The sequence below is a fragment of the Magallana gigas genome, chromosome 3 (assembly GCF_963853765.1).
Source record: "Magallana gigas chromosome 3, xbMagGiga1.1, whole genome shotgun sequence".
In the NCBI taxonomy this organism is placed as follows: Eukaryota; Metazoa; Mollusca; class Bivalvia; order Ostreida; family Ostreidae; genus Magallana; species Magallana gigas.
The window spans coordinates 31,200,483-31,214,981 of NC_088855.1; the positions used below are offsets into that span (position 1 = coordinate 31,200,483).

Here is a 14,499-nt window from a genome sequence, read left to right on the forward strand (position 1 = left end):
CCTTGGATCACAGTATAGATCTATACCTTAGCTCCAGGGGCCATAATTTTGCAATTGCATACTGCTTATTTCTACATACCACGCATGCTTTTTTAATAATAAGTTGATTTCCTAAAATAGACCCCATATTTTATTCAAAATTGCCAAAAGACAATTAACCGTGAAGTTACCCCCTCCCCCTTCTAATAAAAAGCCTCGACTTCTGTCCCATGGCCTGGGAGTGAATTTCACAATTTAACACAAGGACATGATCACAATAACATTGCATCTCCCACGATTGTGACAGTTTAGCAGAAAATTATCAAATTTAAGATACATTTTAACCAACTGACCATATTGGCCCGCCCTAGGGTCTGACCCTGGGACCAAAAAATTTTACAATTTAGGTAGAGGACTTCTTGGACATCATTACTACCGGGTATGCATTTAGTTTTTGAGGTGGAATAACACATCGTCACAAAATGACTGACCTCAGATCGAAACGACATTTCGTTACATTAAAAAGATTTTTTCGACGGTAACATTTACCTCGCTTCATAGCCGAGTGGTTAAAGTGTTGGGCTTGTGATCCGTACATCCCGAATTCAAATCCATTGGGGGCTTTTGCTGTTACTTACTGAATTGAATTTGTTAGATGTTTATTTTTTATCCCCAAACTGCAAATTTTTCGCTTATTTGACATATGTAGTTTAATTATCATAATCAAATAATTTACTATTAATTTGAGTGACTTTTTCTAGGTGTGTTATTCCACCTTAACAAATATGTATGGGTGTAAAGAAGATTTTCTAAGATTTAATACATTTATACTGTATAGTCATATTGACTCTACCTTAGGGTCATTTTCCTGTACTTTTCGGTGACATGTTTAAGTGCACCAGCAACTTATATCATATACTCAAAACTTCAGGGCACCTCTCAAAATCTAAGAATATACTTGTGACTACTGGTAGTCACTAATTAGAGAAGAGTGTAGATTAAAACTTTCAGGAAAATACAGTGGTTTGCAGAGAATAAGAGAAATTTTAGCAATCCATTTGCATGAAAAATCAAACTTATCAAAGTTTTGTCTCCTCCTGCTATACACATTTGCTATATGAATTTTCACACATCTTTTTTTTCTTCTCATCAATTTCAATTCTGTGAAGTCAAATAAATCAGACACAAATGACAAAAAAGCTTTATTGACAATTGAGAAATACATTACAATAGTACAGGTGAAGGACTAGTTAATACACACCCCCCTGAATGATGGAGCAAGCAACCTATCAACCAAAGTTGGATGCTATTTGTCTCCCAGGGGTCAACCACTTTAATTTTAAAACCAAGAATCCAAACACGAAAAGCACTTCCAGTATTATGCCTAATATTTCCATCAGTTAACTATTGTCAAAAAAAAATTAATTTTCGTATATTAGACCAATAAGACATGCATATTTTTCAAACGCTCATACTGTAATAATGCCTTCCTAACCGTTCTTTAATATATGGACTACATATGACAAATCACTAACACAATTTGGACCTTGTACACAATCTCACCCATACACACATTTACTCACGATTTAGTACTTCAGGATATAATAAATATTTTACAGAGAGAACGAGACCACATTTCAATGTTATTTCAGTGATTCTTTTTTTTTTTGAAATTTTCATCAGATTTGATCAAGACATAAAAAACACAATACAGATTGTTGTTAATGAGGGAACAATACCCCATAGGTATAAATTAAAACTTCTATAGTCATGAAAATATTCTACAAATACATTCATATTCATAAGTAAAAATTTGATACAAATGTGAAAGAGGACAGGCAAGGTCAATTGCTTACCCCTCACAAAAAATAAAGAGAGAAAAAATACATGTATTCATTGCACTAATTAAATATATGATACAAAACAACACATAGCATTCAGGTTTAAGGGGGTGGTGTGAACATATAAGCCTACATTGAGGTCTATCATAGTCATACCCACCAGATCATAAAAATCTGACAACATGGATAACGCTTGTCACTTAAGCTAACTTATTAAAAGTCAAGTTAAAACAATTGTTGCATGGGGTGTAATGCAACAGCAGAGATGTACATGTATATTTCCTTTTTTTTAAAAAAAATCAAAGAAAAGAAAAATGACCCAAACAATTAGTGTATTTGATCATCAAGACATGATGCAGAGTCACATGTACTTCTTTTGTCCCCTTACATTATTCCATTATCATTAAATCCACGAGTCAGAAGAAACATCCTAACGTGTACAAGCAGACAAAGCAGTGTTTGCAATTACAGTCATACACATGATACTCTGAGAGAAATATAAAGGGCACATCACATGGCACACATGTGAAACGTCTAGATCCATACACACAAACTATAAGACTAATAAGATCTGATTTCCACAATGAAGGATTTTTAACAGTGATAAGTATCATGTCGCTCCTGCACACAGTGTCAGACATTTTGCCTTGGTGCTCTGTATCTTCAAGTCTTTGAGTCACCACAGTGGAGACAAAGCTGACAAAACTGACACTCACTGCTTGTTATCAACCCCCTATAAAGTGTGATTACTTGTATGAATTTTATCTAACATTCACATTAAATCACTGTATTGTTTTTTTGTTATCATTCACATGAGAACTGAATGAAGAAGAAAATTCGCAGTAGATAGTTACTGTAGCACAGTTTGTTGTTCCCTCTAGTTCCAGATCTTGAGGAAGCTATCCCAAGATCCAGTGGCTACTGCCATGCCATCCTCAGTTACCCCCAGGCAGCTCACCCTGTTGTCGTGGCCTGCCAGAACTCCTGCAATTTCATAACATATACAACTTTAACTCAAATCTCACAGAATCTTGATCACAACCACAATAAAATGATCCATCTTTTCAAGAAATATTATTCTTATACTGACAAAATGGACAGAAACGGAAGCAATTCTTGTCTTACCAGCTCTATCTTGTTTAAGAACATCCCAGACATTGCAATTGAAGTCATCATATCCACCCAGCAATAGACGACCAGACTTGGAAAAGGCCACTGATGTAATTCCACAAATGATATTATCATGAGAATACATTCCTATCTCTTGGTCAGCACGGATATCAAACAATCGGCATGTGGCATCATCAGATCCTGTCGCAAAGGCATACCCATTGGGGAAATACTGCAAAATGCAGAAAACAATGAATTTTCCTTTTCCTACAGATAATTTCTTGTTTTTATTACAAATTTTAAGCATATAAGTTTAACTCAGTAAAATTGAGAACACTTACAGAGATAACATTTATCAGTTTGATAAGTGATAAATTGATAAGAGGATTAAGACTTACTGTGATAGCATTAATATCAGATTCGTGACCAGAAAATGTCTGCTTGCACATTCCATCTCTAATATCCCAGAGCTGAAGGGAAAAAAATTGCATTTCTTAAATAAAAATCCCATTCATTTTATAATAGCAATTGAATTTGCAAAATTGTTCTTAATAGATCTGTCTTAATAGATCTAGACATCACAATAAATCTATACAAACCTTAGCTGAAGCATCACATGCTCCGGACACAAATGTCCTCATGTCTGGAGACAAAGATAAACTCATCACATCTCCAGTGTGGCCAGTGAAGGCAGTGGTTTGTTGACCTGTTTCAATGTCCCACAGAGCACTGAAAACAGAATGAAAACCACATGTAAGATAAAACACAGCTTCATGGTTCAAGAGAACTATTGAAATGTTTGAGGAATCCCAAAATCTGATCATTTGCATCAATAGCTCATTTTCATCAAGTTTTAGTAATATCTATAGCAACAAAATGGAATCTTCATAACAACTGTTACACATGTTTTAACTTATTGGACCAAATTACAGTATGTCCAACCAAAGTAAAAAGAAAAGTTTATTCATATTTGCTTTTAAATGTGATTAAACAAATCATGTTTAAATAATTGGTTATCTCTACTAATACCCTTTAAATTTCTTTTTCAAATAGAGTTTACTCATAATATCTTATGAATTTGCCTGTCACAGGTTGGGTATTAGGAATTTCATTTAAGCTGATTTCCTTAAGACCATATAACAACATCATACATTATCCATTCTTATGAACCCATCTGATTTTTTTGTACTTGGGGAGATTAAACTATTGCTTTAAGATGACCCTGATGCTTAACAAATGCCAGATTATAGAACCTAAACAAGTTTTTTTTTTAAATGCAGAAATAATTTGGAGCTGGCTAGAAAACCCAAGATGGTGTGTGCTAAAAGCTTCAATATTGTGAGAGTTCTGGTGTGTGCTCATAACTAATAGCAACACAAAAATCAATACTGGGCCATATCCCCCACTGTACAGCATCAGCAGACAAAATCAATACTTATTTTTATACACGTCAATCTGCAGAACATGAAAATCAATTGCTCTTATTAAATCTGCTCCATTCCACACGCTAAGTCTTGCTTCTCGGTGAAGCATCTGTTGTGGCTGTTCAGTGTGTAACACTTCATACTACGAGTTATTTTTGGCAGTTTGTGAATGGCTTTTGCACTCAGACTTGAGGCACACTCACATTTATGGATGAGTCATTCACTTAACTCAACCCCTGTACCAAGAATAGTGCAACACACTGGGATGCCACAATGTTTAAACATTAAATAATGGTGCTAAAACCATGAATTCGCTAAGTCTCCACAACATTCATAGTTATAATTATACACATGTGACTTCAATGTAAATCAGAGCAATGAAGACAAGAGTATCCTCTTACAAGAAATAGAAGACCCATACTTGCTTTCATTTTCACTTCCTTCTCTTATCTTTTTGTCAAGACCTTTTGAAATGTCAAATGTAAAGATGTTTTCTTCTCTTTGTCCATTTTTACATGTGTATCATTTTCCTTACAAGACAATACCAATTTCTTACTTTCCAAATAACACTGACTTAAAAATCACACACTTATATCCATTTCCCCACTGTTTACTTTTAATAAATTACCTTTGGTGCTCAAAACTTGATCTACAAGGAAGTTAACCTTTGTGATAGCTTTCATTTAGACTTGGCATACATGTCTAATTGGTTTTCAAGTGACACTTAAGCTCATATTGCCCAAAGTCTACATAAGTATAAACCACTAATTTCATTCCTCAACCCAATTTCTGTGTTACTTATTTGACAAGCTCACATAACAAGACTACACAAACGTCACATTTCGTAACGCAATTGTTTTACAAAGAAACATGTTATGGGAAAATGGATTTGCCCGTTTATGGCTGGTCAGAATCAATCTATAATTATCTTCTCAATTCAAAGCTTACAACAATTGATGAAAGAGATGAAAAACAAGTCTCTGTTATCCATGCAGACTGACACGCTTCCACTCATATGCAGTGTGAGTGACATGTTTAGGTAAAGATTAAAACCAATCTCATCTGATCATGTTCATCAATAAGCCCCACCCCGTCTTACTTCTCCTGTTGGTAGTTCTCAAATCTCCATCTACTTAATTACACTTACCAAGTCATGTCTCCCGAACTTGTAACAATTTGGTTGTCATCAATAAATCGGCAGCAAGACAGGTAGCCAGTGTGTCCAGGCAATTCTCTGCTCACTCTTACATTTCCTTCCCTAGTTTTCAAACTGTAGATTGAACAAATGTTGTCTAGACCACCACATGCTACATAACTCCCTGATGGAGCATAGGCACAGGTCATTACCCAACTGGACCTAAGTGGTATAGCATGGACCTGTAATAGAGATATTTGATTAGACACCAAACAGTCTTATCTTTCTTTCCATCATCTAAAAGCATGTTGTTTGTGTAGCTAATTTTGACCTAAATATATAAATAAACACAGTGATCATATTGAGGAAGAAATAGTTTTTCAGTGGGTGAATATGACATTAGTAAGTTTCAGCCATGTAAACATTCAAGTCAGGACACATTGTAGAGTGCTGATGGAATGTTTAACCAATCAGGAAGTGCGTTGTTGTTACACCTTTACCACTGGTAGACAAACAGATACAATTATCAGCAAAGCAGGAAGCTTTAGCACACTAAATAAATAAGGTTTTTTTTAAATCGTACTTGGAAAGTTAAGCATTAGTGTAACTTATTGCCCATTAATTTCTTTTCTGCTCTTGCAAATGTGTTTTCCCCTGTCCCTCCCCACAATGTTTTCAGAATTTTACTTACTTTGTTTGTTGTGTAACCATCCCATACAATTAACTTTCCATCTTGTGAAGCTGATACTAGGTTCCTGAAATAATTAAGTGGGAATTAAATGTGTGATGAGCTTTGGTTTCCCTCATTTTAGACAAGAAAAGCATGTTTACGTGTAAATTGCACTTAATACACAATATTATCAACCACTCACATTTTACAGAATCAGTCATTTAAAATACTTTAAAAGACATATTTTAAAAATTCACTGCATTTCCCACCCTATTCAACTGACCTTGAATCTGATGCCCAATGCATGGCATAAATTTTTGCTAGGTGTCCCCTGAGGGTGCGCCTAGTGCGCATTTGTATCCTCCCCACTGGTTCGACATTTGCTGTGGCACTGGCTAGTGTGGTATCAGCTGCTGCTTTTCTGGCTTCCTGCAAATTCAAGGAACATTTTTTTTTAAATTAAAAAACACTTCCAATATCATCTAATACCATTATGCTTTTGTCTTTCCATATACATGTTCAGAACAATCAATGAGAGTTAATTCAATATAGCTATTTGGTACCAGCTCACTGGATGAAGGTTCAAGAATGCATACTGTAAAATACATGACTTTCTGCCCCCTCAAAAAATAGTTTGCCATTGATGTTTTGGTGTAAACTTGCATGGCTAATTAAATAATAATTATAATTAAATAACCCATTCCTAAATGATCAAGGGGTATCATAATAATTCACTTGTTTATTCGGATTCATCTTTATGAATTCAAAAAAGTAAGTATGTGCAAAGGATCACAAACATTTTTTATCAAGTTGGCAAGAGATAAACCATGCCTGTACTGAAAATTGAAAACCAAACATTTTTTTGTTTGTCGCATCAATTTTTCTTCATTGGGTTCAATATTTACATTTAAATGGTTGTCATATATTCAAATTTGAATTGAAACATACAAATATTTGCTCATCTTCCAAGAGGATTTGATTACTTTAAACAAATGATAATGAATTCAAGTTGGGAAAAAAAATACTGGGTCCAACTATATCAATTTCAAATAACACGAAAACTGTTTCTATCAAATGAATAATTCATTTGTTATTCTACAAGAAAGGGTATCCTGTGTCACGAATCCAGCAATGTCACCATATTGATTTTTTCTCCATTATTTAAACCTTCTACAAGCATGTTATTTCCAAATCAATTTTTTGGTTAGCCAGTTTTAGGTTCATTTTAAATACAATTCAGTAGTCTGTTTGTCTACTTCCACTGAAAGAGACTACCTTATTTGTTGTACTTGTGTTCTTCATCCTTGAAAAATGATTGCTTTTTCTTCATCAAACTTCATGTCTAATTTTATATTATTTAATATTTATCTCATTCTCACAAAAATGTTATTCCTTTAAGTAGTGTTTTAGGGTATTTTTAGCATAACTAACTCCAAGTCTCTGGATGTAAGAGAAATATTTTATCATTCAATCACATGAAATGTCTCTACTATTCATGACACCTTTCGTTCACCATCTTTGCATGTATTTTCTCCAAAAACAATTTCATGCAGAACTTAAAAGTCAACACACATGTTAACTGCAACAAAGAGATCTCTGAACATTTTGTAAGGGTTAAAATTCATTAACTTACTCTTATCTGGTTTTTCAACTGTTCTGTTTCCTGGCGAAGGGCTTCTAGTTCACTGCTCATGATGACAGTTTATCTACAGGTACACAATCTGAAAAGTCATTAGGAAAGTTAGTTGAAGCTTTCTTCACAAAACTTTCAGATGAGAAAGCTACGTGTATCCTTTGTCAGATGGTTACAATTCCCTACATACACAAATACATCCTGCACTAAATCAAGTTATCTTGTGACCTATTTCTTCACACCAATCAAGACTTGTGTCATTCTTTGGTAAACCAATATTCACAGCAAGATCAGTATTTTAATTTATGTACAGAGCGTTAACAATCGAGAAAATTAGTACCCCACCCTGTTCCCTTACGAAATACCAAGTAGGAACCAAATATATTTTGGGCTAAAATAAGGTGGTTTTTATCATATATAACATCAGTTAATGTTCTTGATAACGTTAACACAAACAAGCATTTCCAAAAACAAGAAAAGACATAAAAGGCATTGTCAAGGTTTGACGTGAATCCATCTTTGCATAAAATTATCGACATTCAAGATGGAGGCTCCATCCACTACATCAGCATCCCATTTATGACATCCCTTAACTCTTATCTAATAAATGTACCAACAAAAGACAATTTCCTTGAACATTCAACATTTTTGCACTTGTAAAAGACCTCAAAACTTATTAATGATCATTAATTTTGACATGTAAACAGAAAATACATCAAGCGGAAATGGACCAAGAAAACATCACGCACAAAAACCCTGATTTTCTCTCGAAAATTAAACGCAACTACATCAATTTTTAGTTCTAGCATAGCATACTTACAAAAAGTAGAGAAAAAGGAGACCGAAACCTCCCTTAAATTGTCATAAAGACGCGATGAATCGTTTATTTTAGTCCGGCATTAATCAGTATGATGTCTGTCTTCCTGTAATGGGGTGCGGTCCTCCCTGTATTTGCATGTGAAACCCCGTACATAATGAAAATCGATAAAATGCGCATGCGTAAGTCATATGAACATGAGTTATCGTCCTTCCGTTGTTAAAAAAAGGACGAGGCGCGGATCACAGTAAAAGAACAGACTTTTATTCATTATCCAGGCACTTTGCAACGGAGATTAGGGATGGTTAATTAATAATTTCTATCCTATTTTACAATAAACAAAAATTATTTTATTCAAAAACATTTTACATGTTTTTGAGACAATACAAATTTTATAAAATTTCAAATTTGAAGTATTTGTGAAATTTCAATTTAATATGGATTCTTTCAGCCCCCCCCCACCCCCCCCCCCCCCCCGCCCACACTATCACGAAAAGATGATTCACTTTATGTCTAAAATTTTAATAAGAGGGAGAGACTGGTTAAGGTCAACATCTAGTGAAATGAAAGTAACCTACAGATTAATGATAACAATTTTATCTAAAGCTTTCATAAAGAAAATCAGGAACGAATCTCGAATCGACATAAACCAAACAAACAAAAAAACAAAAAAAACAACAACAACAACAAAAAACGATATATATAATATTTTGTTTACATTCTCTTTAAAATGACACTAAATCGAACATACATATATGTTTGCTTGGCGAGATCTTCTTAACTCGTTAAAAAAGAGCAATCTTGGAAGAAAACCCTATGTTATGAAAACACTAATATGACGTGTACAATGTCATTTTGAATCTTTATGATTCTGAAATGGCGGAATTTTTTTTTTGGGGGGGGGGATGCTAGTAAGCGTTTGTTGTTCTTTTTCAAAGTATCAATATTATACAAAACAGTCGACACATTCTTCGAAATTTCATTCAATTATTTACAATAAAATATTCTGGTTTACACACAAGCACTGGCAACATATTTAGCTTATTTTCCATTCATTTATCCCGTTAAAGAGGGATAAAGTCAAACTATTTTACTGTGCACAATTACAACAAGGTAGCCACTGAATGCAGAAAAATCGAATTTTTTTAACTTAACTGCCAATAATGCAGCAGGTACAGAAAGTTTATGTACAACGTTGTAAAATATAAAAAAAATACTAGGTGATATATAGTACGGAAATATAGCGGATCGTGGCAAAAGCATTATATGTTTTCAGATATAACGATTTTTTTTATCTTATAAAAAAAAATCCAGCGTTGCTCGTACATTATGATCCTTATGGAGACACGTATAGACAATATGAATTTGATATTGAAAATTGGACGGACCCACCTGGACCCACCTGGAAAATTTAAACTTATTAAATTCACATAGTAAAATTACCCCTCCCCCCTACAACTATATAAATTCCTCGGACCCCCGGGAAAATTCCTGGATCTGTGCCTATGATCCATATTCCAACAGTATGTAAACCAGTTAATTTAAAATTATAGATTAAAAACATCAGTCAGATGTCTGGATTTTGACATAATATCTCAATTTAACGTTAACTTCGTTGGGATGTCTGCTAACATCTTACTAAATAAAGCTCAATTTGCATGACGAAAATAGGAATGCTATAGGGCATGTAGCTTTTACTTCAAATTTCAACACTAAAAATAGATGATACGTATTAACGTCATTTGAACATCTAAATTATCTTGTTGTGTTTATTTATATTTGCAGGCATTGTGCTAAAATACAAAGGCTTTTGTTACATCTTCACTTTGATATGTCATATCAAAGTGAAGATGTAACAAAAGCCTATATAATGATGTGTTGACATTGTTGAATGATTTTGATTTTTTGTAAACTAATGAAAAATAGTGAATAAATGAATAAGATAAATTGATTGATACTGTTGCACAATAAGCCAGTGAGCCTGAACAAGATAAGACATCGAGCCGGGGAGTTCGACCCGCTCCACTCGGAATACATCGTTATTTCCATATTGTTTCCCTGTGTATTCTGTGCATTAACAAATTAGTTAGCCTTTTTACAATATTTTCGAGGTCTTTGATTTTTAGATTCACGTATTTACTATATGTCTGATTTAAAAGCATATAACCGATGTCGTGGTGACGTCACAGTGTCTTCACCTATGATGTGCTGCGCAATTAGGTCTGTCATCAACAAATCTAACAAATCAAAATAATGAATATATATTCCATTTGTTATTGCATTTTACGTACCAGTATACAATTTATGATTTACAAATTAATAGTTTTCCGTAGTCAAAAACTCGCTTTCTTTTTTCGCAAAATTCAAAGTTGGTTACACTGCAATGTCATCAAAGACTCTCGATTTCAATTGTTTAATCATATATATACCACACACACACACACACACACATCTATGAATTCTTAAATATTGTAGGCATAAAAGGTGCAAATGTTATACCTAACCTTTCTAAGATCGACAATTATATATAGATTTTGATTCCGTGTCATATTACACCTCTTTGTCGTTAAACCATAAAGCAACAGAGATATCAAATGTTTTTGAAATAATATTTTATTTTTTCCACAAAAATATACAAGTTTACATGTAAATGACATTTACAAAATATTCAGAAATAAGTTCCATTTTGAAATAAATGATGTACAGGCATAATATATACACGTATACCAGTATATACTAATTACGTTAAAATCTTATTTCTCGATGTGAACTTTTGGTCGCAATTTGCACAAACATTTTATACGACGGTCAAGCAAAAAATACGAAGACAATGTGGCTGTCTATACATATCACATATTTTTCATAAAAGTCATACCTAACACCCTAACAAATCATTTAATGGACCAGTAATTGTTTTATTGATATACGAAGTTTCATCCAACTTTATGAAAATGTATTTTTGTTACCCGATTTTAAAAACAACATGTTTTGTCACTACGGCGCACGATCGATGACGTTGAAAACATGACGTCACGCTCTGTTTATATAAATGCCTAATCTTTATTCTTCACCACACAATTGAAATCGGCACTATATCACTTGACATCTTATTTGTTCACATTTGTTAGAGAATTATAAGTTAGTTCCTCAAACTTTTCATCTTTTTATCGAACATCTCTTTGTTTACATTAAGAAAAACCCTAAACGTCAGATGACGTTATTTAATGTTATGACCAAATATTTGCATATTTTCTACTCTCTTTCGTACTGTTTGATGTTAAAAATACCAGGCACGTAGCATCAGGGGGGGCCAGGGGGGGCCTGGCCCCCCCACTTTTTGTCGCAGCAACAAATTTTTTAAAATTCACATATAAAAAAATGAATTATAATGGAGTTGCCCCCCCCCCCCCACTTTTTTGGAAGTTAGTAAAAAATTGATATGAAAATAAGGAAATGAGTAGCCAAATTGAAGTGACCTCCTCCCCCCCCCCCCCCCCCCACGGAATAGGAATTTCATGATTTGGAGGAAAAAAATTTTGGTAGGGAAGAATTTTTTTTGGAAGTATAGTTGAGTCTATCCCCCCCCCCCCCCCCCCAATTATGGTTTATTGTAGACATAACACAAAGTTTGACCGTGCACCATGACCTCATTTTTGCAGGATTAGATCCTAAATAATTCTTAGATATAAACGAATATATTAAAAAAAATATTTCAAAAAAATGTCTACTAAATTTAGTAAAAATATTATAACGTTAATAAACAACAGCGCATGGAAACTATATGTATATTTTGCGCTCTGTAAGTCAATATAATGATAATAACCTAGCTATTGCAAAAATCTTTGTATTTTTTTTTATTGACTCTCGTTCAAAATATATTTAATTTGAGGTTAATCAGAGAATAAGATTGCACACCCGTGTAAACATACGGATGCTTGTCTGAAGGTCTGGTGCTCTTCATATAAGGGTGTAGACAAGCTTGTTTCTTTCTCTTATCACGTATTAAATCATGTTTCCGTTCAGGATACAAAGGACCAAACTGCATCGTCTTTGCGTTTAAGACCTAAACAACAAAACGGGAATACTTTTTGTTTCAAACAGAATCATAAAACTAGTAATCGGAATGGCGATCGATCGCAGAATTGCTAATCGCTTATTGCAATTACGTTCCGACCGATTAACCGGTTACTCGTATCAAAATGCACAATTTTATGGATATATGATAAATATTATTCTTTTTTCTTAATTTACTGTCATTAATAAGGCTACAGAAAAATAAAAGGATTGTTCTGTATCTACATAAGTCATAATTTCATATGAAAACTTTCATAATAATTTTTAGGAAAAGATCAAAAACAACGAGCAAATAGTCTTGAAATGAATTCGCTACCGTGAGTTCGAAGTCAGTTTCTCGAGAAAGTACAAAATCAAATTTGCAATGAAATAGCGCTAAAAATTATATTATATTTTATATATAAATTATATTTTTATACGAAAAATACATTACTGATTATAATCAGAGATAATACAATTGTTTCGACCGAGAAATCTGTTAACCATTCTTAATGACAAGATGATAAATATTCATCATAAATTAAGATTTTTAAAAATCTTTTTAAAGTAATGAAGAGTTGCATCTTAGAAAATTAGGGGGAAATCAGAGGGGGGTGGTATACCTACACTTTTCTATTTCAAACTCAAATCCAGCATCACAACCGACGCGCATTTTCATGGTCCACGCGGTTTAAGCGCAGTCGTAGGACCCAGGATCGAGGAGCCGGTTGCTGAGCGTGATAATTTGGGGGATCGACCGAACTCCCCGCATCATGGGGGTTTATTATCAGTCCGGGTGCAGGCGCTGGTGGGGGAGGAGGAGAGGGAGGTTGATATTGCATGCCTGGTGGTGCAGGGCCTGAATAATACAAATTAACAATAATATCAGCTTTTTACAATATTTTAAATTCAAAGATCGAAATAATTCAGAAAAAAATCTAAGATGTCTTACCAATAAACTTTTCCGTTAAACGGTTGTACGCCCACTTCACAGTTAAAAAGACTAAATGACTTGTTACAATCATCGTGCCGTTCAGATTTTTTGTTAGGGAAATATGATGTCGTCACAAAGCGAACGATAAAGTGACGTCACAAACATTCTTATATCGATTGTGACGTCACACATTATTGTAAAGCCTTCACCGAGAAATAAAAATCCGGAAAAACAATTTCTTTTTCATTTACAAAATTTCTTGTTGATAGAAAGTGGTCAAATGTCATTGTTCAAAACCTGGATAATATATGCATACCCAGTAAGTTTTGCAAAAGTTAATTTGTCTGATATTAGTAAACTCTTTACTCCACCTGACATTCATCTTATTGTTATGTCCGAAAACAAGACAGATGTAAATATCTCCAAATACTGCATGCACAATTTAACCAATTAATATCAATGTTGAAATGATTTATCATTTTATCATATTCTTTCAAACATGATCGGTATTCGATATTTCACTAAGATATTGAATTTTGTAAAAATATTTTTGAAATCTTTTTGAAATATTCCATTCAATTGTTTTTTGTCCCCAAATTTCTTTTTTCGACCTTTTAACTTTTTTGCTTTTACTAGAACTGTACACCTATATGAGAGTTTATGGTTGTTTGAATATGTTTTAATTTTATTTACGAAACTGTACATGTTTCTATTAACCTTAATTATTAAAAAAGACCATGTATACCACCCTTCTAAAGAACTGCAGCTTCATTTTCAAAAGAATACTTGAAGTTTTCTAAATACTAGCAATAGATCAGTGTCTGACTCCTCTTTTTTAACAAAACTTGGAAATGGAATTTGAATTCCTTTAAAAGTAATCGTACGTAGTCTTTCATTACAGGG

General features: G+C 33.6%; 1 protein-coding gene and 1 long non-coding RNA gene across 3 annotated transcripts; both read right to left on the minus strand.

The window, feature by feature from the left end:
- Positions 1 to 1,168: 1,168 nt before the first annotated feature.
- On the minus strand, positions 1,169 to 8,773 carry LOC105322341 (guanine nucleotide-binding protein subunit beta). Of its 2 annotated transcripts, XM_020064872.3 has the most exons (10): positions 8,613 to 8,773; positions 7,793 to 7,880; positions 6,443 to 6,588; positions 6,181 to 6,244; positions 5,502 to 5,731; positions 3,530 to 3,659; positions 3,329 to 3,400; positions 2,946 to 3,162; positions 2,675 to 2,804; positions 1,169 to 2,553 (listed from the first exon to the last, which is right to left on the minus strand). In XM_020064872.3, exons 2-9 carry the CDS (start codon positions 7,850 to 7,852, stop codon positions 2,698 to 2,700), a joined length of 1,026 nt encoding a protein of 341 aa, XP_019920431.1. In that variant the 5' UTR covers positions 7,853 to 7,880; positions 8,613 to 8,773; the 3' UTR covers positions 1,169 to 2,553; positions 2,675 to 2,697. The 2 variants fall into 2 exon arrangements, with proteins under 2 accessions (XP_019920431.1, XP_065935396.1); XM_066079324.1 differs by having other exon boundaries at positions 1,169 to 2,804.
- Positions 8,774 to 12,211: 3,438 nt separating this feature from the next.
- On the minus strand, positions 12,212 to 13,745 carry LOC136273367 (uncharacterized). The gene is made up of 3 exons (XR_010711560.1): positions 13,615 to 13,745; positions 13,290 to 13,521; positions 12,212 to 12,672 (listed from the first exon to the last, which is right to left on the minus strand). It is a non-coding gene; the product is annotated as an uncharacterized lncRNA (long non-coding RNA).
- Between the last annotated feature and the right edge of the window lie 754 nt (positions 13,746 to 14,499).

Coding starts and splice junctions, on each gene's coding strand:
- LOC105322341 (XM_020064872.3), bottom strand. CDS start 7,852: ATGAGCAGTGAACTAGAAGCCCTTCGCCAGGAAACAGAACAGTTGAAA. Junction 3,660..5,501: donor AGTTCGGGAGACATGACTTG/GTAAGTGTAATT, acceptor TTCTGTTTTCAG/TGCTCTGTGGGACATTGAAA. Junction 3,163..3,328: donor CTGATATTAATGCTATCACA/GTAAGTCTTAAT, acceptor TGCATTTTGCAG/TATTTCCCCAATGGGTATGC.